At 36.2% G+C, this 24,014-nt stretch overlaps 1 protein-coding gene across 5 annotated transcripts in view; it reads right to left on the bottom strand.

Annotated features, from left to right (window-relative positions):
- CFH (complement factor H) overlaps nt 1-24,014 on the bottom strand; it is a 231,337-nt gene that overhangs the window by 58,272 nt on the left and 149,051 nt on the right. For all 5 annotated transcript variants that reach the window (XM_064593901.1, XM_064593898.1, XM_064593899.1 and 2 more), the window contains 6 exons: nt 21,404-21,480; nt 19,788-19,979; nt 17,983-18,153; nt 15,187-15,360; nt 3,336-3,530; nt 2,725-2,901 (listed from right to left, as the gene is read on the bottom strand). In XM_064593901.1, the coding sequence (XP_064449971.1) occupies nt 2,725-2,901; nt 3,336-3,530; nt 15,187-15,360; nt 17,983-18,153; nt 19,788-19,979; nt 21,404-21,480 (986 nt within the window). The remainder of the gene's footprint in view (nt 1-2,724; nt 2,902-3,335; nt 3,531-15,186; nt 15,361-17,982; nt 18,154-19,787; nt 19,980-21,403; nt 21,481-24,014) is intronic.

The following is a 24,014-nucleotide window of genomic DNA, read 5'->3' as shown; positions in this document are numbered from 1 at the left end:
TTTGATTGGAGTGTTTAGTCCATTTCCACTCAAAGGAATTATTGGTAGATACGTATTTATTGCCACTTTATTACCTGTTTTGTGGTTGTTTCTGAATATTTTCTCAGATCTTTTCTTGTCGTTCTCTCTTTTATGGTTTGCTGGTTTTCTTTAGTGACATATTGGCTTTCTTTCCCTTTATTCTTTGCATATTTATTAGTGGTTTTGACTTGTGGTTACCATTAGGTTTTTATATAACATCTGCATATATCACTCTATATTAAGTTGATGGTCAATTAAGTTTGAACCCATTCTTACTCCTCTCTTCCCCAGGTATATGGTGTCAAATTTTACATCCTTTTATTTTGTGAATTCCTTGACTGAATTTTTTTACAGAAATATTCATTTTTACTGTTTTGTGTTTCCTACATTCATACTGTCACTTTTGGTCTCTTCTTTTCACTCAGAGTCCCCTTTAATATTTCTTGCAGGGTTGGTTTAGTGGTCATGAACTCCATTAATTTTTGTTTGTCTGGGAAACTCTTTATCATTTCTTCTATTTTGAATAATAGGCTTTCTGGATAGAATATTCTTGGCTGCAGATTTTTCCCATTCAGCACTTTGAAGTTATCATGCCACTCCCTTCTAACTTGGATAATTTCTGCTGAAAATTCCCTGGTAGCCTTATGGGTTTTCCCTTATATTTTACTGTCTTTTTGTTTGTTTTGTTTTGTTTTTGTCTTGCTTCTTTAAATTTTTTTTTCTATATCACTATGTTTTGCCAATTTAATTATAATATGTCTTGGTATGGGTCTGCTTTTGTTGATTTTGGGGGGTTCTCTATGCTTCCTGGATCTGTATATCTGTTTCCTCCCCCAGATTAGGGCAGTTTTCTGCTATTATTTCTTCAAATAAATTTTCTGCCTCCTCTTTTTTTCTTTTTCTTCTGGGACTCCTATAATAGGAATGTTGTTATGTTTGATGGAGTCACTGAGTTCCCTATGTCTATTCTCATTTTGCATAATTCTTTTTTCTCTCTTTTGTTCAGCGTGATTACTGTTACTTTGTCTTCTAGGTCATTAATTCCCATTCCTCTGCTTCTTCCAGCCTGCTGTTCACTCCATCAGGTGTGTTTCTCATTTTGTTTATTGAGCCCTTGATCTCTGCTATGTTATTCTTTATCTCTGTGTTAAAGGTCTCACTCATGTCTTTGACTTTTTTTCTCAAGACCAGTGAGTATCTTTGTAATATTATCTATCAGGCATATTGCTAATATATATTTTACTTACATCTCTGGCTGTGGCCCTGTATTGTTCTTTCTATTTGGGACAAATTCTTCTGTTTTCTCATTTTATCTAAATTTCTATGCCTGCATCTTTGTTCAGAAAGTCAGCTACTTCTCCTGTTCTTGAGGGTAATGGCCTTATGAAGAAGAGGTTCTATAGTGCTCTGCAGTATTGTGACCACTGTCCCCCAGGGCCTGACACTTCAGGGAGTGTCTCCAATGTGTGCTGTATGCACACTGCTGTTGTGTCCTGACTGCTTTATCCTTCAGGCCAGTCATCTGCAGAGGCCCTCTTTGACTGTTGTGGTCGGTATTTGGTCCCTGGCCTGACTGTGTTGAGTTTTAACTTTAGGTGTGCTCTGGTCTGCTTGTGAAATGAGACCTCTTATCACCACTGCTGGAATCAAGGCTTCCCAAAACTCCCAGGTTGGGAGATGTGGTGGGGGCAGAAGTTTGGCTTGGTCTTCTGGAGGAGGAGGCTGGCTGTTCAGGGACTGAGGCAAGCATGACCAGGAAGAGTGGTTCCACTGGAGCACAGGGAGGTGGGACTTGGTGCAAGCAAGTTAGGTGGTGAGTGTTGGCCCTGTGCTGGTTCTCACAGGTGGCTCTGTGTTTATGCTGAAGGGTGGGGGAGGGAAATGGCACCTGCCAGTTCCTTTGTTTCCAAAGGGCTCTCTCTGTGAAAACTGCCTTTCTGCAACACGCTCCTCACTGTGTGCCCTGCGTGCTCTTCAGATTGCTCTTTCCAGCTGTATGTTGACAGGCTGCTTGGTTGCCTTTTCTCCAAGCCCCAATGTCGTTTGAGCTGTCCCAGAGCCAAGCACACTGACCTTGAAAACCCCACGCTTTAAACCCCACTTGTTATAAGAATTATGAAATTTGGCCTCTCTCACTTTCTAAGACAATTGCTATGGTAATTCATTTTTCCCATGTGCTCCCTTGTGTGTTAATCTGTCCCTTGCCTTTCTCTGTGACCATGGCTCTCTCCCCACCTCAGTGGCCACAGTCCGTTTCTCTCAAACTGTGTGCATCTTACTTCTTCAATGTGGCCTCTTCTTGACCTTTAGTTGTGGAATTTGTTCTGCCGGTCTTCAGGTTGATTTCTGGGGTATTTAGGATGATTTGATGGTTATGTAGGTGTATTCATGGGACAAGGCAAGCCTAGGTTCCTCCTACTCCACTGCCATCTTCTTCCCTCCACTGCTGGTATCACTCTATTATTATAGGTTTCTTCTTTGTGTTTCTTTTACTGTTTTCTTGACTAATACCTATCAGTAGACATTTATTTTGCTGCATATGTATCAAGAAATTTGTATATCCACTCATACATACTTGGAAAAAATAAAGCTAAGTATATCCATTGGCAGAAATAAGAAAGTTGATATAAAATTTTGCTACAGTTAATAAAGATGTGGGTTAGACAACCATAAATATACTGGGATCTCAGACCATTTACTTACTGAGAGGAATGCATTCTGGAGGAGGGAACCAGTCACTCTCTGTACATGTCATTATAGTCTGCTCATTTGGAAGACTGTAACCAGAATTACATTTAACTCTCACAGATTCATCTTGGAGAAATGTTTGTCCATACCTTGGATAATCTCCATTTTTCAAATAATTGAAAATACATCGCCCTAAAAATCATAAAAATGATGAACAAAAAATTTTAAAAACCTATAAATTCAGTCAAAATAGTAAGTTAAAAACTGTTTGTACAATATTAAAACTATAATGCATAAGTATCCAAAAACTTAAGAAAAACTAAAGCTACTACCAAATGTGTAGAAAGAAAAAAATCAATATTCAATATTATTTATCTTCAGTTTTTATAATTAAAATATGTATGAACGATATAGGTGTTTTTGCAAAAGCTTCTATCTTCATCTGTAATGTGATTTTTATGAAGAGCTCCTCATTAAAGGAAAAACCTATATTGGTCTTTGTTCATAAAACTTATCCCTTGGCCTCATTTTTGTCATACAAGGCTTAATTGTACTCACCTATGTGTTTTTCCCCCTCTACTGTTTGAAATATGTACACATATACAATTATAAAAAGGTTTACTTACTGCGGCATGGTACTGTTGGTTCCCATCCTTTGTGTGTGCAAGTAATGTATTCCCACTGATGTTGTGAAGGAGTCACAAAGTTGGAATCACAGGAATAGTAAAAATATTTTCCTATAGATACTGGAAAGTATGATCTATATCTATTTTCATTGTGTAAACTTCCATGTTTTATTTCTGGAAAATCACAGGGCTTCACTTGCAATACAAACAAAAGAAACAAAAACAGTATAAATAATGTTTTACCTTAATAAAAAAAATCAAATTAGAAATGAATTATTTCATTGGTGAATTACATTCTCTTATCATAATTTCGCTCATTGCAACAGGGTTTCTAGGCAAGAAAAGTTATAAAATTCAGATGAAGTGTGATGAAGTTATTGCTAATGAAGTTAAAATTATATCTTGTGGGTCATATGATATATATGATATATATGTATGAAAACTCTTGTGGAATAAGACTGTACAGACCTATTTAATGACTTCTCCTTGAGTATGTATATCCTAGCCCTGGATGATTAAATGAGCATCTTGGTTGGGAGATGAAAGTACTGATTTTATTGCTCAGATCATCTATCTTCTTTTCCTTTCTTTTCTGTTCTCAACAGAAATCAGAGCCCTGCCTTTTCTTCTCAAACCAACTCAATGTAGGGGGATAGTTGGATTTTTCTGTAGATTAACATTCATTAATTTATTTTTCTACTTATTGTAAATAGTGTAAGAAATATAGAGAAACACAAAAATTTTCCATCTGCCACATTATACAGAAAAATAATATTCTTATTAATGCCTGAAACCAGTCATTGAGGCCAGTTTTCCTCTTTTTATTTAATCAAAGAAATGGACTAAGAATATTTCTTAATATCTAAATAGTTAATTACGATTATGGCAAACATATGATTGTTATTACTAATTTTAATTGGAGAATGAGGTATTTTAAAATATGTCATACATACATAATAATATATATGACATATTTCATACATAATATGTCATACTATATATGGTATATTTGACACATATATAACATATATATCACATATAATGTGACATATGTCATAATATGTATATATCATGTACATGAGGTGTTTAAAAATGTCACATTTACATAATATGTCATATATACCATATATAGGAGATGCTTTCAAATATGTCATATAAGTCATAATATGTATATTTTAGAATAAAAGTGAATATTTGATGCCATTATAGTTTGATTTTTTTAAACACTAAAATGTCTTATTTTTATTGAGGTATAATATAATTGTATTTTATTGAGTTATTCTTATAAATTGAATATTTTTGACATATATGTTCAATATGTACTGACATATATGTTCAATATGTGTTCTGTTGTTTATAACACATTTATATATAGTATTTTCTAGAAAAAGTTTCCCTTTTTGTTGGATGATTTAGAGATAATCTAGTACTTTTAATACCAGACTAATGTTAGTTTTATTTCCATTAAATGATTCGATTGCAAGGAATCTTGTGCAACATATGAACAACAGTTCCAACACACACATACACACACACATACACACACACAAGTATTCATTATCATCTTCATCTTACTTAAGTTCACTGATCCATTTTCTTTTTTGTTTGATTAGAGAAATTTTCTAGTAGTTTTGCAGACGTGTTATGTGGATTATACACTTTGAATCCTTGCATATACTGTTTTTCTTTAATAAAGATTTTTAAAAAGATTTTACTTATTTATTTGAGAGAGAGAGAGAGTGTGTGCACAAGGGGTGGGGAGGGACAGAGAGACAAGGAGACTCCCTACTGAGCAGGACCCAGGGATCATGACCTCAGCCAAAGGCAGAGGCCTAACCAACTGAGCCATCCAGGTGCCTCTTTAATAAAGATTTGTAAATGATGCCTTCTGTAGGTATAGATTCTTGACCTGCATAGCTTTCATTGATAGATTTTTTCCCCCACTCTTTTTAAGCTTCCAATGTTAAGATTAAAATGCTCATTTACTCTTACACCTTTTAAGCAACCTTCTAGGGTTCCCCCCTCCTAGTAATTTTTGAATATTTAGATTATTTTCTCTATCCCTTTAATGAATTTCATCGTGGTACATCAAGATGTGTGTCATTTAACAATAATTCTACCTTGGGCAAGCTTCAGCCTTTGGATTTCCAGGAACTGAGTCTTAAAGAACTCAATTAAATTAGCTGTGAAATTGTAAAGGAGAGATTTGAATCCTGGTGGTCCGATTTCAGAACAACTACAGTTATCCACCTATTATGGTGTTTCAAAGGATATGAATTAAAGAAAACAGCCTGCTGAGATTTCTTTTCAAAAGGTATGCAAAGGAGATAAAATTAAAAGTGGGTATTATTATTATGACAGGCTTGAACCCCTTTACTCTCTTCCTCTTTCATCTGGGCACACTTAAATAGGTCTTTATACTCTAACAAGATCATCTCTGAAGCAAATATAATATTTCACATATGGTCTGATCAGCACTGAGATTGGCGAGACTTAGAACAGCCTCATTCTACCTTGGACTCCTATCAATGCAGGTTGTGGTCTTACAAACAGTACTGGTGGTTCTATCATAGTTTTGACTCAAATTAATCTCAAAATTGATTAAAATATTCACTAATTTTTTTTTAGGTAGGCTCCACACCCAGCATGTGGGGTTTGAACTCATGACCCTGAGATCAAGACCTGAGCTGAAATCAAGAGTCAGATGCTTAACCAACTGAGGCCTCCAAGCACCCCAAATACTAAATAATTCAAAAAATATTTCTAATCTGTCTGTACTTGTACAGCTGATTCCTATGACCTAAGCCCAGAATCTTATAGTTGTCACTACTAAATATCACGTTATTAGATTCAACCTAGCACATAAGATTCTTTTTGAAGAATGAATCTGTGCTAATGCAGATTCACTATCATTATCCTGAGAAATTCCACTTGTAAATTTGTACTATTTCCCCTAAACCAATTAAACTATATGATAACAGAAATGAGTCATGAAAATAGTCCTGAGAACAAAGTCCTGAATCTGATACTTGGGTAAGGTTATTTAATGAAATTACCAACTATCTCATAAACCATCTAACTGGTCAATTTCTCCATCTTGTCCAAAAGAACTTCATAAGGTCCCTTGGGAATAACCTTGCTGGGCTCCATTCAGTACGTGCTCTACATATGGAATAATTTTGTCTGAACCCCCTCCCCCACAAACTAGCTGAGTGATTTCTACACATTCGGCAAATGAGAAAAAAAACTACATCAAAGTGAGTAGAAGAAATTGAGACACAGTCTGACCATAAACCTCATCCCCAGCATGATGACACACAATTGGGAGGGAACGCCAAACCCCAAGCTTCTCCCTGAGGAGTGAAGGATTTGAACCTTACATCTGGAACCCCGCTTTTAAGATTGGCACCTGACAGACAAGCCCTCAAAACATCTAGCTTTGAAAGCCAATGGGGTTTGTGTCCATAAGACCACAGGCCACAGTTAACTGAGAAATAGTTCTTAAAGGGTCCACATGCATGGGCTCGCCCACTCTAGGGCCCCACAAAGGGGAAGCCATCTGAAAAGTGCCCAGACTTTCTGTGAAAGAGACTTATTTGCCTATTTTAAAGCATTGGCCTGAGGGGCAAGCATTTAATTTGATACACATCTAGGGGCTTACTAAAGCTCTCTTCAAAGACAGAGGCCAGCAGGCACCTTCTTTATGCTCTCCCTTTGCCTAATTCCAGCTCACTGGTATCTCCAGGAAAGGAGCTTGTATTCTCTTTAGACAGCCCCTGGTTTTTACAGCTGCCACCCAGGAGACACCTCTAGATCACATGGCTGTGGTGGACAGTGGGTCCCGCAGGACTGTAACAAATAAAGAGAGTTCTTAACAGGACACCACCCCCAGGGCACAGGAGAGAGTCACAGATTGAAGCAGCCATCTTTCTGTGGAAAAGGTCTATTAGATTAATCTTCACTGCTGGGGCCTGAGGGGCAGACTTCTAATTAAACAGTTGAGGGCCAACTATAATCCTCTACAAAGACCTTGGAGGATAGGCACTATCTTCAGGTCCTCCTTCTGCTGCATTCCAGAGCACTGGTAACTTCTAGAGGGAAGTTCGTACAAGGATCTGGTGCCCTAGTTTTTACATCTGGGCACTGGATTTTGAGGCTGCCTCCCAGGGGACATTACTTGACTGATGGCCAGTGGGGCTTGCATTCATAGGTCCCACAGGACTGCAACAAATGCAGACAGTTCAGGGCTGGCTACCACCCCCAGGGCACACTGTAGATACAGACTGAACTATGATCTCAGTCTTCCTATGAAAGAGGACTGCTAACCTTTCCTGAAGTTTCAGCCTGAGGGGCAGGCTTCTGGTTTGGCACACACCTAAGGGCCTACATAGGTGTTCTCTGGGGGATAGGCCAGTGGAGGCCAACTTTGTGATCTTCCTCTGCCTTGCTCTAGGTCAATGGTATCTCCAGGAAAGAAGCTTATTCTTTTCCATGGTGCCCTGGCTTTAGTGATTCCCAGCTAGGGTATTCCTCTAGACTGTCTTTCTCTGGTGGCCTGCTGGGCTTATGATTGTGGTCCTATAGGACTGCAACAAATGGGGAAAGAATTCTAAACCAGCTACCACCCCAGGGCACAGCAGAGAGGCAGGAGACTAAGGAATCTATTTTTTCTTGCAAAAGAGGCCTATTGGCCTATCTTCATAACTGAGTCCTGAGAGGCAGGCTTCTAATTAAACTAAAGGCCAACTGTAATCCTCCCAGAGACCTCTAGAGATCACATCTCTCTCTTTGATGCACTCCAGAGTGCTGGTATCTTCTAGAAGGGAGCTCATACACACATCTGCTGTCCAGAGTGCTGGTATCTTCTAGAAGGGAGCTCATACACACATCTGCTGTCCAGCTTTTGTATATGGTTTTTGTGATTGCTGCCCAGGTATTGGCCTTTGATTGCCTGCCCTTGGTGGCCAGCAGGGTTTGTATTCGTGAATTCAAAGAGATGGTGGCAGAGAAAGAAACAGTTCTTAACTGGCTATCACTCCATTGTTCAGTTCAGAAGGAGCACACAGAAATGCCCATCTCCCAGTCTTCCCCTGAAAGAGGTATATTTGCATACATTATACATTGCTGCCTGAGGACCTGGCTTCCTATAAGCCTGAATCTAGGTGCTGACTGAGATCCTCCCCTTTGGGACACTGTCCAGGTCTTGGCACACTCTCAGCTACTGAGAGCCACTAAACATAAAGTAGGGTGATGGACAATCACAAGGCTTGAGAGATAACCAAAAGCAGGGCAGTGTTAAACAATAATGGTCATCTTCTAAGTGAGGCCATTCTTTCAAGACTAGGAGAGGTGGCTGTTTTATCTCACGAACAGAAATAAACAGAGAATCAAGGAAAATGAAGAAACAGAAGAATATATTCAAAGTGAACGAACAAGATAAAACCTCAGAGAAAGCTCTGATAGAATGAAAATAAGTGGTTTACTTGATAAAGAGTTGAAAATAATGGTTATAAAGATGCTCACTAAGCTTGGGAGAAGAACGGGTAAACATAGTTAGAATTCCAACAAAGATAGAAAATAGAAGAAAGTACCAAGTAGAAGTCACAGAGCTGGGGAATACAATAATTGTACTGAAAAATAGAGTAAAAAGTTTCGATAGCAGACCAGAGAAAGCAGAAGAAAGGATTGGGAACAGGATAGTGGAAGGCCAACTTTGATCCTCCCCGAAAGGATCAGGAAGACAGGATAGTGGAACTCACTGAATCAAAGCAGCAGAAAGAAAAAGGAATACAAAAGAGTAAAGGTGGGGAATGATGGGACAACATCAGCAGACCAAATTCACACTATAAGAGTCCCAGAAGAAGAAGAGAGAAAGGGGCAGAAACTTATTTGAAGAAATAGGGACTGAAAATTTTTCTAACCTGGGGAAGGAAATAGACATACAGATCCAGGAAAGCTATGGAGTTGCAAATAAGATGAACTCAAAGAAACCCACGCCAATACACATTATAGTTGAACTGTCAAAAGTTAAAGACAGGGGAAGAATTTCAAAAGCAGCAAGAGAAAAACAACTTGCTACATAGAGAGATTAAAATGTTTACAAGACAAGCAAAAGCTAAAGAAGTTAATCATCACTAGACCACCATTATAAGAACTGTTAAATGGGATTCTTAAAGTTGAGGTAAAAGGGTGCTAGTTATTAACAGGAAAACATATATATGTATAAATCTCATTGGTAAAGGCAAATATATGGTAAAATTCAGCATAATCTAATATTGTAAGGGTTGATCACTTATAAAGTTAGGAAGAAGGTTAAAGAGACAAAAGAAGTAAAAATATGTATAACTATGATAATTTATTAAAGGATGCACAAACATAGTAAATTGTGACATCAAAAATATAAACATGGGGGGAGTAAAATGGTAGAGCTTTAGAACATAATCAACGTTAAGTAGAGTGTTATAAATAGAAGTTGTTTTATGTAAGTCTTTTGGTAACCACAAAGCAAAAACCTTTGGTAGATGCACAGAAGTTAAAGACAAAGGAATCTAAGCATACTCTACAGAAAATAATAAAATCACAAAGGAATAAAGCAAGAGAAGAAGAAAGGACCAGAGAAATTACAAAACAGTGGGAAAACAAATAACAAAGTGGCAATAAGTGTACACCTATCAATAACGACTTTAAATATAAATGTACTAAATCTTCTAATCAAAAGATATAACATGGCTGAATAGATGAAAACAAAAAAAAAAGGACCCATCTGTATGCTGCCTACAAGAGGCTCAGTTCAGATGTAAGGACACATAGACTGAAAGTGAGGGGATAGAAAAAGATATTCCATGCAAACAAAAACCAAAAAAAAAAAAAAAAAAAAGGAAAAAAGAAAAAAACTAGTGTATTTACACTTATATCAGACAAAATAGACTTTAAAGCAAAGACTGAAATAAAAGACAAAGGTAGTCATTATAGAGGGGCTCATCCCACAAGAGGATATAATACTTGTAAATTTTAAGCAGTCAACATAGGAGCTCCTAAAATGTAAAGCAAATATGAACAGAAATAAAGGGAGAAATAGAGAGCAATACAATAATTAATACTCCCTCTTTCATTAGTGGATAGATCATTCAGACAGAAAATCTATCAGGAGACACTGACATAAAGCGACATGTTAGACCAAATGGACTTAATAGACATACACAGAACATCCATCTAAAACTATCAGAATACAAACTCTTATCAAGTACACATGGAACATCCTTCATGATAGACATATGTTATATCACAAAACAAGTCTTAATAATATTAAGAAGATTGAAATTATATCAAATATCTTTTCTGATTATATTTATAATCAGATATATATATCAGAAATGATATATATATATAATCAAAAATGAAAGAGGATACATACAACTGATATCAGAGAAATATAAAGGCTCATGAGAGACTACTATGAACAATTATACACCAATAAATTGGAAAACATAGAAGAGATGGATAAATTCCTAGAAATATACAACCTACCAAGACTGAATCATGAAGAAATAGAAAATCTGAAAGACCAATTACTAGCAAGGAGATTAAATCAGTGATCAAAAACCTCCCAACAAACAAAAGTCCAAGACCAGATGGCTTCACTGGTGAATTCTACCAACATTTAAAAAGGATTAATGCCAATCATTTTGTAACTCTTCAAAAATATAGAAGAGGAGGGAACACTTCCAAAGTCATTTTATGAGGCCAGTGTTACCCTGATACCCAAACCAGAGAAAGACACCAGAAGAAAAGACAATTACAGGCCAATACCTGAAAAACATAGGTGTAAAAATCTTCAACAAAATATTAGCAAACTGAATTCAACAATACATTAAAAGGATAATACACTTTGATCAAGTAGGATTCATTCCAGGGATGCAAGGATGGTTCAATATCCACAAATCAATGTGATGCACCACATTAACAAAATGAAGTATAAAAAGCATATGCTCATCATCTCAATAGATGCACAAAATGCATTTGATAAAATTAAACAATTTTTATGATGAAACTTTTAACAAAGTGGGTGTAGAGGGAACATACCTCAATGTATAAAGCCTATATATGACCAGCTCACACTGACTTTATACTCAATAGTAAAAAGCTTTTCCTCTAAGATCAGGAAAAAGATAAGAATGGTCACTCTCACGACTTTTATTGAACATAGTATTAGAAGTCTTAGCTAGAGTAATTAGGCAAGAAAAAGAAATAAAAGGCATCCACTCAGAAAGGAAGAAGTAAAACTTTCACTATTTTCAGATGATGTGATATTATACACAGAAAACCCTAAAAACACCACCAAAACTTGAATTAATAAATGAATTTGGTGAAGTTGCAGGATACAAATCAATGTACAAAAATCTTGTGTGTTTCTATACACTAATAATAAACTATCGGAAAGAGAAATTAAGAAAACAATCCCATTTACAATAGCATCAAAAAGGATAAAATATCTAGGAATAAATCTATCCAAGGAGGTGAAAAATCTGTACCCTGAAAACTATAAGACAATGATGAAATAAAGTGAAGACACAAATAAATGAAAGGTAGTCCCTGTTCATGGATTGGAAGGGTTAATATTGTTAAAATATCCATACCACCCAAACAATCTATAGATTCAATACAATTCCTATCAAAATTCCAATGGCATTTTTCACAGAAATAGAACAAACAATCCTAAAATTTGTTTGGAGCCACAAAAGAATCCAAATAGTCAAAGAAATCTTGAAAATGAACAAAGCTGGAGGCATCATACTTCTAGGTTTTAAACTATATTACAAAGTTACAGTAATCAAAACAGTACGGTATTGGCATAATAACAGACACATAGTTCAATAGAACAGACAGCCTAGAAATAAACTCATGCATATAAGGTCAGATAGTTTATGATAAAGAAGCCAAGAATACACAGTGGGTAGAGGACATTCTCTTCAATAAATGGTGTTGAGAAAACTGGACAGCCACATGCAAAAGAATGAATCTGGACTACCATCTACACCATATACCAAAACTAACATAGAATGCGTTAAAGACTTGAATGTAAGACCTGAAACAATAAAACTCGGGACACCTGGGTGGCTCAGTCGGTTAAGCGTCTGCCTTCAGCTGAGGTCATGATCCCAGGGTCCTGGGATCGAGTCCCGCATCGGGCTCCCCGCTCTGCGGGGAGCCTGCCACTCTCTCTCCCTATCTCTCATGAATAAATAAATAAAATCTTTAAAAAAAAAAAAAAAGAAACAATAAAACTCCTGGAAGAAAACATAGGGGCTAAGCTCTTTGACATTGGTCTTGGCAATTATTTTTTAGATTTGACACCAAAAGCAAAGGCAACACAGGCAAAACTAAACAAGTGGGACTGCATTAAACTAAAAACTTCTGCATAGCAAAGGAAACCATCAACAAACTGAAAAGGCAACCTACTGAATAGGAGAAAATATTTGCAAATCATATATCTGATAAAGGGTAAATATCCAAAATATACTTTCAAAACTCATACAGTTCAATAACAACAACAACAACAACAAAAAGCCCAATCTGAATAAAACATGGGCAGAGGATCTGAATAGACATTTTTCTAAAGAAGAAATATAGATGGGCAACAAGCATATGAAAAGATGCTTAACTTCACTTATCATCAGAGAAATGTAAATTGAAATCACAATAAGATATTACTTCACACTTGTTAAAATGGCTGTCATCAAAAAGAAAAAAATAACAAGTGTTGGTGAGGATGTAGAGAAAGGGAACATTTTTGCATTGTTAGTGGGAATGTAGATTGGTGCAGTCACTGTGGGAACAGTATGATTTCTCAAGTAATTAATAGAACTACCATATGATCCAGCAATTCCACTTCTGGGTATTTATCTGAAAGAAAGGAAAACACTAACTCGAAAAGCCATACATACCCCATGTTCACTGCAGCATTATTTATAATAGCCAAGATATGGAAGCAATCTAAGTGTCCATTGCTCGATGAACGCATAAGGAAAATGTGACATATATATAAACTATTCAGTCAAAAAAGAAGGAAATATTGCCATTTGTGATGACATAGATGGACTTTGAGGGCAATATGCTAAGTGAAATAAATCAAAGAAAAATACCATATGAGCTATACTTAGAATCTGAATATACCAAAATCTTAGATAAAGAGAATAGATTGGTGGTTGCTAGAGGCAAGGCATGGGGGTGGGAAAAATGGGCAAAGGGGACCAAAAGGTGCAAACTTCCAGTAATAAAATAATTAAATTACAGGGATGTAATGTACTACCTGATGACTCTAGTTATTAATACCACATTGTATATTTGAAAGTTGTTAAGAGAGTAGATCTTAAAAGTTTATCTAACAAGGAAAAAAATTTATAAGTATGTGTGGTGATGGATTTAACTAGAATTGTGTTTGTAATTATTTCAAAGTATATACAAATATCAAATCGTGTTGTACACTTAAAACTAAGATAATGTTATATGTCAATTACATCTCAATCAATCAATATTTTCATTATAATTGTTTTACACATTAAAGTCTGTTTCATACTGATGATGGATCTTCTTTAAGGGTCTTTTGATTTGAAAATTCATTTCGGACTTATACCTAGAATTAATATGAAGACCACTGACTTATTATTTGCATCATTACATTTTTTATTCATGTATTATCCAGTTTAAGTGTGGTATACCTTTACAACCAACTGCAATATGTAAAGAAAAGGAATATAATAATGGAGACAGACAGAAAAGGGCAGAGGAAACACCCCCCAGAAATAAAATACAGTACCTTGTTGAATTGAGTGGCATTTTGCTACATGGGATGGCTTTAGAAAATTCTACAGTGCCTTCTCCTCCCTCCAAAACGTGGAGCCTAATTCTCCTCCCCTTGAGTATGCTGGACTTAAAGACTCACTTCTAAAGACTAGATATGGCTAAAGAGACAATGCATGACTAGTTTGTAAGTGGGTTCCATCTCTCTCAGATCACAAGCTCTGGAGAAAGCTAGCTGCTCTATAAGTAGCCTATGGAGATGCCCATGCAGTAAGGTACTGAGGCTTCCTGCCAAAAACCTGATGAGTGAGCCATCTTAGAGGCAGTCCTCCAGCCCAGCCCAGACATCACGTGACTGTAGCCTAGGTCAACATCTTGACTACAACACAAGAAGTGTCTGGCTCAGAACTAGCTAGTTAAGCCACTCCCAAATTCCTGACCCATAGAAACTCTGAGGTGATAAAAGTTTGTTGTTTGAAGCCAATATATTTTGAGGGAAATTTGTTACACCTAAATAAATAACTAACACATTAGGTGTTAGATGACACTAGTCTTACCGAATGTTTTAGTTCAGATATTAGAATTAAATTAGAGAAATCTATGTTCATACACATGCATATTTAACATTAAATAGCAAAAAGTAAAGAATTTTTAATATTCAAAACCATGTTTTTGATCCTGCTTAGAATTGTCTACTTTGGGGCGCCTGGTGGCTCAGTCATTAAGCATCTGCCTTTGGCTCTGGTCATGATCTCAGGGTCCTGGGATCGAGCCCCACATCGGGCTCCCTGCTCAGTGGGAAGACTGCTTCTCCCTCTCCCACTCCCCCTGCTTGTGTTCCCTCTCTCGCTGTGTCTCTCTCTGTCAAATAAATAAATAAAATCTTAAAAAAAAATTGTCTACTTTGAAGAGAAAGGAATGTCTCTGTAGCCTCTTCTTTACATACACGGTAAGGCAAATATTTGGATTTATTGTGTCCCCATTTTTGTTGTTGTTTAAGAGACAGTAACTTCAGAATTAAGAAGTAGGTCAAGATATGAATGGAACTTACAAGTACATCTTGGAGGAGGTTGCCAGCCTGTACTAGTACATGTTGCCGTATTTACATGGGTCGCAGGATAAAAGCCACTTTTACAGTAATATGTGATTTCATCTCCCGTTCTGTATTGGATGGCTTGAGGTCTGTAGACACCATTTGGAATATAAGGAGAAGTACATGCTACTTCTGGGGGAAAAAAAAAAAGGACATGTGGATAATGTAGCCATTAAATATATCCATTAAAATAATCAAGTACATAAAAATAAAGGTGGTGGATATTATTTTTTTGTCCCTATCCCAGCACAAAAGGGGATTAAAATGAGTATAGTCTCATATCCTTCCCACCATATCACTCATGTCCTACCACTATAAGTCTCATATGATAGATCTGTGCCCCCTGGACTATTGAATCCTCTTTCTCCAAAGCCATTGCATACATCATTATATCCTGTCCGTATGTGGCAATAAATTCATGACATATCACTTCGACTATTCTTTCCAATGATTCTTCAACTTCCTTGGCATCTGTGGTTCTCATCCAAGTTTCTTCCTTCCAGACACTTGGTAGGATTGCATATCCCTACCCATTTGAGGTAGACATGGCCCTATGATTTGCATAAGACAATGAAATGAGTGTAAAGTAACATGTTTCCCTTCAGGGAGGAAGTTTTAAAAGCCATTTTGTGATTTTTTATGTTCTCTTCTCCATAGCTGCAGTGATTAAGGAAAGCCATGGAAAGATGATGTCTCTATCCCTTGATTCTTACAGTTAATATAATGAGCAGAGTCCCTTCAGACCTACATTGGAAGTGAGCATAAACAGGAAATAAACTTTAACTTATGTCAAAGCAAAATTGAATTCAGATTCTGAGGTCTTACCTTGAAGTAGGTAACTTCATTGAAACCTGGAATGATGATTTATTCTAATGTTCATTGACACTTGGAATGATGATTTATTCTAATGTTTATACAGGACAAGGGGACTGATACAAAATAAATGGTTTACAAGTTATATTTTGATGACTGGATGGATAATTTAACAATCTAAATATTTAAGTGGGGCTCTGGAAGTACAACATATGGCAGAAGTTAATGCCAGAGGACTTGTGCACTCACGTTCTTTGTGTAGGAACTGTGACTGCCATGAAGACAAACAGCTGAATTCTACACATCACCAGCTGAACATGGATCTAACGTGAGTGATCACTGTTCTATGTTCATTAACCTCTTTGTAGAATATTCTTAATAATGTCTGAAAGTGAAGGTCACTCAATTGTAGGAGGATGTATTTTCCAAGGAGCTCTTGAGTTTGTGGACTCAACCAATTTTTTTTTTTGGTGGAGGGAGTGCCTGGCTGGCTCAGTTGACAGAGCATGTGACACATGATCTCAGGGTTGTGAGTTCAAGCCCCATGTTGAGTATAGAGCTTACTTAAAATTATAAAAAGTCAACCAAATTTTTTTTGGTATTTTTTTTATTATGTTATGTTAATCACCATACATTACATCATTAGTTTTTGATGTAGTGTTCCATGATTCATTGTTCATGTATAACACCCCAGTCCTCCATTCAGTATGTGCCCTCTTTAATACCCATCACCAGGCTAACCCATCCCCCCACCCCCTCCCCTCTAGAACCCTCAATTTTTTTTTTTCTCAGAGTCCATAGTCTCTCATGGTTCATCTCCCCCTCCGATTTTCCCCCTTCATTTTTCCCTTCCTGCTATCATCTTTTTTTTAACATATAATTCAACCAATTTTTTTAAAAAAGAATAAAATCGACTCAAAAGCTAACTCTAGTTATTATAAAAGAGGATTATTAAACAAGGTTTATACATGTAATTATGAATCATATGATTAAAAGTTCAGAGGGCTCTTAAGAGTTCAACTCTTCTCACCATTTCCCCACCACCCTGGCCCACAGTATGATAATATCTGTAAAACTCACCCTTTTAGAAAGGCACTTGACCTCTGATTTCATGTATGATAGCACTTGTTACTTGTATCACTCACTGCTGCAGACCTCAACAGAAGTTGACTCACTCTTTTCCATAAATGTTTGCAAATATCTCAACATTGTTGTTACCATGCTATAACTGTATCTTCTTGCTATTCTTCTCATGATATGATTTCTTAAACTCAACTATCTACATTCTCTCTTTTAGGTCACTATAGTTTGAAACCATCTCTTTTAAAATGAGGTGGCCTAAGTAGAACACAATATTCCAGACTTTTGGTGGGCACCAAACATAGGTGAGATGGATTCTAGCTCTGTACAACATTCTTCCATTCTGAAGCCTAAAAGAGTTTTTGTTTTTTTCCCAGCATCATCATCACTGTTGATTCATATTAGGTCTGTGGTTAATGAAATCTCCAGTTATTTCCACTTAATTCCATTGTCAATGGAGGGTTTCCTCATCTGGTATTAATATAATTTACTTTTTATAGCTAAATGCTAGGCTTTACAAGAGCAATCTGGGAAGTGTATATACCTGGGAATTAGGAAGCCTATTACAACCCTGGCTCTGCTCTAGACTTGCTTTTTGACCACAGACCAACTGTTTAATGAGCTATTGAACGTTTTTGGTCCTTTTACGTCTATCTTCAGAATGAGAGAATTATACTAATTGCTCTCAAAATGGACCTTGCACACAAAATGTTAAGTATATTGTCTTTATAATAGTTGATCCCTGTAAACATTAATACTCCATTGTGAGAAAAAATAAATTGCTTAACTCTAAGGAGTATATGAATGAAAACAATTTATAAAATATACAGCAAAATGTATAGAAAAGAAATATAACATTACCTCTACATGAAGGACTTGGAGTCCATCCAAATTTAGTACATACAGCATCTCCTCTATCACTGTATTCATAACCCTTGTTACATTTATATTGAAGTCGTTCATTTTCTCTGTAAGTTTTCTTCTGAGATGTAGACTGTCCATTTACAATTTCTGGCTCTTGGCAGGAAATTTCTAAATATAAGGGATTAAATTCCAAAATGTTTGTTATATATTAAAGGGCCTTGTCTAAGACATAGTTTTATATTAAAGACACAAATTATGTTTCCATTAGGTAAACCAGTCAACCAAACAAAAGTTCTAACACCTTTGAAAAGTAACTGATTGGTTTTTGCAGCATCACTATCCATTCAAATTTTCTAAAAAAACAAAAACAAAAACAAAAACTGGCCATCATCTGTGACCCCATCTTCTCTCAAACATTTCCCCCTGGGATTACAGCAATAACAAATTTCCCAAATCCAATTCTCCCATCTTTCTAATCCGTTTTTCTGTTTGTAATTTAATGGCCTTTTTTCTTGTCCCTTCATTGCTCCATTTAAAATCCCCCATTGATTCCCAATTCAGTCTGAGTAAAAGCCAAACTCTTCAGCACAACATGTAACACCTTAGAAATTTGTACTGGCCTGTCTTCAATCTGTCACTGACTTACCCCTACTTGCTTCCTACACAAGGGCCCCCAAGGACATAAGAACAGGGGAGCCTCATATTCATGGAAGCGGCCTTGTATTTGTATTCCTCTCCATATGTTCCTGTGACTGGTATGCCTTCTCCCTCCTCAACTTCATTTGAAACATATACATTAGTTATTCCAGAAAAGTTTCACTAACCACAGAAATTTAGTTTTAAGAAGGAAACCCCCTCTGTGAACCTCTAGAACATACAGTATTTGCTGTGTTGAATATAAATATGTTTACCATTACTGACTTGAGGAACCAGTTTGGTTAGAAAAAGTTTTAAGCAGAGGAATGCTTTTCTCTGCATCTCACTGTTGGATAGACTACACTAGGAAAGTGAAAATAATCACGAGATTTTAGATATGTTAAAAAATAAATATGGCAGAAATTTCTGCTGCACAAATACTGGTAATATGAAGTATGGCACTTTTAAATAAATTGACCATAATGTTTCATTACAAAAGCCCCAATCATCAGACTGGTCATAGCAGTATTATAACTAAAGAAATCTTAACTTACAATTTACTATAGAACTTTTTGTAAAAGGCAAAAATTTATTTAGTGGATGCAATTCAGTTCCGCATACTTATCTAAACTCACTCTGTATATATAAAACAGGACCCTTTTCTAGAAGTATTATTCAAGCACAGAAAGTCATTATGATTCATCAGTGGAAATAAATAATGAATTATTCAATTTTCAAATTAAAAGAAAGCCTATTCTACAGGCCAATATTAAAACTTGCAGCAGAAATGCTTACTAGTCTATTTGAGCCATGAAAACCAATCATAATTTAATTATGGTTAAGACCATGGACTTCGGTTTCAGATGATCAAGGTTTGAATCTTAACTCTACCATCTATGCCATGATAACCTTGGGCATGAGATTTAACTTTTTTGCACCACAGTTTCCTTTGTTATAAAATAGAGCATAAATCACAGACATTTTGAAGCTAAAATGGAATGACACATGTGAAGAACTTGGATCAATTACTGGCAAATAGTAAGTGCTCAGTAAATGTTAGTTATTAGTATTATTCATATTCTTTAGGATGCACAATGTTTGAAAATGCATATTTTCATGAGAAAAACTAAAATCATTCAATCACATGAACGGTAAGTGTATCTTACCCACACATTTCGGTGCTTCTCCACTCCAAACACCATTTGCTGAGCAATGGATTTCTGCAGGCCCTTCAAGCTTGAAGCCTGAATTACACTGAAATCGTACTACTTGTCCAAAAGTATGGTCTTGGTCTAGTTCCACGGCAGTACTGGTAAGTCTCCCATTCTCTGGTTCTGTCACTGGTGAACACTTAACAACTGAAAAAATAAATATAACTTTTCCTAATAGAATTTGACAACTTTATTATAAAAAGCATGTATATATTCAGATATGTGGATAAAATCATCAGCAAAGTAAGATTGGGGAAATTACTTAATTTTTTAAAGAAGTATTTGATAAAACTGTTGGATACAAAGACTAGTAAGTTAAACAACAACAACAACAATAAGCTTATCTCTCATTCTTTTCTATGAGAGTGGACAAAGAAAATTACTTCTTTGAATGACAGTTTACATTGTTATAGTAACAAACAAGTGTCTCAAGCTTGGGATAATTAAATGAAAATTTTCATTTAAGCCCCAGAATAATATAACACTGTATAAAAGCCAACTTTCTGATTCTATTTACTTCAATAGACAAATTGTCCTTAATTTTCCTTCCTTTTCCATGTTAGTGCTCAAAATAATTTAAGTACTCCTTTTGATTTTACTTTTTTCCAATATCTCTTAGGTTATGCCATTTTAACTTTATTTTATAGTAGAATCATCCAGGATAGAATTAAAATGTAAATTCTATGGCTATCTCCCAAAAGATACAGGTTTAGAAGGTTTTTAGTAATCAAAATTTTCAGGGTTAAATAAACACCTCAGGTGATTCCAGAGTAGATGTTTCTTAAAACATTTAGATCTTCACCCCCCATTTCCATAGATGAAAGATCTCCTCCTCCTCCTTCTTCTTCTCCTCCCTCCCCCACTTCCTTGCTCTTCCTCCTCCTTCCTCCCTCTCTCCCTTCTTCTGTCCCTCCTCTTTCCCTCTCCCCCTCTACTTATTCCTCACCATGGAATTAAGACTATTCTGACTCATTTCTCTTATTTCTATGATGACTAGAGATTGAGATTACTAACTCAAAAATTGGAAATGGGATCTATATTTTCTTATTCTTATGCTTTGCTTTATGTGTCAGTAAGAAAAAGCAGAGCTCTCTCTTACTTCCTGTCTCTTCTCAGTAAGACTAAGACCACAGGAAAATCTCCCTTGCCACACAAGAGGGGAGAAATGTCTAAATCATGTTCTTCACTTCAGCTGTTACCAGAGATCCTTGCATTTGGGTGGTTATTGGGTGAGAATATCTTCATGAATAAAGCTGAAATTCTGATACTTGTGTTTTTTTCTAGTGGTTAGAATCCAAAAGGAAAGGAAAATAGGTTTTAGATTTCCTAATCTCTAATACTTTGAATATTAGGTCAGATGAGTCTGTATTCATATTTGGTTAATGAAACACAAAATAATGTAGTAATAAAAAGCTTAGATATCCATTCTGTACTATATTAGAAGCTACAAAAATACTTTAAGTAAAAAATATTTAATTACAAATTTTAAGGATATTTTAATGTAAGACATTTCAAAAACTCTTAGATATTTTAAATATTTGAATATATTAGTGAATCAATTTTACATATACCTTCACAAAGAGGAATATCATTGGTCCATCCATCTGGTTCACACTCACGGAAATTAATCCTACCTAGCAACTGATACCTGAAAACCAAAAATAACAGAGTGGTGAGCTAATGGGTATTTATATGCAATTTTGATACCATTCTGAATGTCCAGAAACTCCATTTCAGAGAAAATTAACACCATATGCATTTCCTGCCTTCCTTTCTCCTTCCCTTCCTTCCTCCCTCCCACCTTCCTTCCTACCTTCGTCCCTCCCTCCCTCCCCATCTCCCTTCTTTCCTTCCTTCCTCCTTTCCATCTTCCCTCTCTCCCTCCCCTCCTCTTCCTTTTCCTTTTCTTTCTTTTCTCTCTCTTTTTCTTAAATTTCTTCTCTTTCTTTCTTAAGCTTCTTTCTTACTTAAGAAAGGCCCTCAAGTCCTCAGGCACATGGACTTGGAAGAGTCATAATCTTTGGTTCACAACATGAACTCATTATGATTTTGTGCACAATATCTTTTTATCTTTTCATTCAGTCAGTTAGTTACACTTAACAATGTTATAACCTCTTTGAACCCAAACCAAAATCCAAAAACATGGTTCAATAACATTCAAAGAAAGACAAAGTATTTTTTTTCAAAGATTTTATTTATTTATTTGACATCGAGATAGAGAGGGCACAAGTAGGCAGAGCGGCAGGCAGAGGGAGAGGGAGAAGCAGGCTCTCCACTAAGCAGAGCTGGACGTGGGGCTTGATCCCAGGACCCTGGGATCATGAACTGAACTGAAGGCAGCCACCCAACTGACCGAGCCACCCAGGTGCCCCAAGACAAAGTATTTTTTGAGGGAGAAAGTTTTTCTTTTCTTGTGTAATGGGTGAAATAATCCTTATTTGCAGATGAAGGAAATATTTGTCTAGATAGAATTATTTAGAAATTTATGGAAGTTCTGTTCTCAAAATTATCTCTCTTGTGGTTATCAAAATGTTGCCCATTACTTTGTTTTGGAGAAAAAGCTTTTTACCTCTAGCTGTTCACTGTAATATTAAGAAGGATGCTTTGCCTTGATCTAAAGCCTCTGGTAATGATTGCACATTTTGCATCTGCCCCAAGGAACTCCCATTCAAGTAGAGCATTTTAGATTTTAAGGATGGGGTTAATGAGTTACCACAGTTAGATAAATTTGACATTGAATGGCTTATATATGCAGACCTGACTTGATGAGTACACTCTGGAAAAATTAATTAATTAAAAATAATAAAAAAATTAAAATTAAAATAAACCACATGCTAAGAAATTTGGACTAGTGCTATCCTTGATTATGTAAAAAGTCCAAAATGTTCCAAAAATATCATAATTGTGGAGGGTGGGAGTATGGAGCACAGTGCAGGGATCTACTGGGTTTGGAGACTCCACACAGGGTCAGGTGCTAGAGATAGAAATGCTCAGTCACAGGCAAGGTGAGCATGGAGTGCAGCTGGAGACCGGGGAGATGGGAGTGATTGACTGCTTTTCTCTGGGGGCTCACTGAGGAGCGGGTCCCAAGTTCTAGGCTCCTCCAGGGCGGAGATTGGGAGGCTGTCATTTTCACTCTGGTCCTCCAAAGCTGTATGGAAAGCTTGTAGGGAACAAAAGCTCCCAAGAGCAAACCTGAGCAGATTACTTAGCCCAGACCTGGCAAGGGTGGGGCAATTCCACCTTGGGCAAAGACATTTGGGAACCATGGCAACAGGCTCCTCCCCCAGAAGATCAGCAAGAACAGCCAGCCAAGACCAAGTTTACCAATCAATGAGAATGGCAAAACTCCAGTGCTAGGGGAATACTGCACATAGAATTCATGGTTTTTTTACAATGATTCTTTAGTTTTTCAAAGTTAATTTTTTTAAAAAGATTTTATTTATTTGAGAGAGAGAGAATGAGAGAGAACACATGAGAGGGGGGAGGGTCAGAGGGAGAAGCAGACTCCCTGCCGAGCAGGGAGCCTGATGCGGGACTTGATCCAGGGACTCCAGGATCATGACCTGAGTCGAAGGCAGTTGCTTAACCAACTGAGCCACCCAGGTGCCCGAAAGTTAATTTTTTCTTAACTGTCTTTTCTTTTTTTTTTTTTTTAATTTTTCTTTTTCCATTTTTTAACCAACATCTTATCAATCCCTTTTTTAAAAAATATTTTTTATTTTTCATTTTTAGAGTCATATTCTATCCCTTCATAGTAGTTATCCTTATTTTTGGTGTATATATATAAGTAGTTCTCTATTTAAAATTTTGAGATACTGTTTCTTCTAACAGATCAAAATATACCATAAATCTCTAGTGTATGGCTTTGTTCAAGTCTCCTGCCTGATCACATTCTCTCCCCCCTCTTTTTTTTTTAAATCCTCTTATTTCTTTTTTCAACCAGTTTCTTATCTTATCAATTCCTTTTATAAATTATTTTATAATTTTCATCTTTACAGTCATATTCCATCCCTTCATCGTATTAACCCTTATTTTTGTATATATATAAGTTTTTTTTCTTTAAAATTTTGGGAGGCAGTTTCTTCTAACAGACCAAAATACACCCAAAATCTAGTGTGTGGCACTGATCTATGCAACAGCCTGATCATATTTGATCATATTCTGTTTTTGTTTTGTTTT

The sequence above is a fragment of the Mirounga angustirostris genome, unplaced genomic scaffold, assembly GCF_029215605.1.
Source record: "Mirounga angustirostris isolate CCGP_5_RB_7025 unplaced genomic scaffold, mMirAng1.0.hap1 SCAF_6, whole genome shotgun sequence".
NCBI lineage: Eukaryota > Metazoa > Chordata > Mammalia > Carnivora > Phocidae > Mirounga > Mirounga angustirostris.
This window is presented reverse-complemented; position numbering and strand designations above follow the sequence as displayed.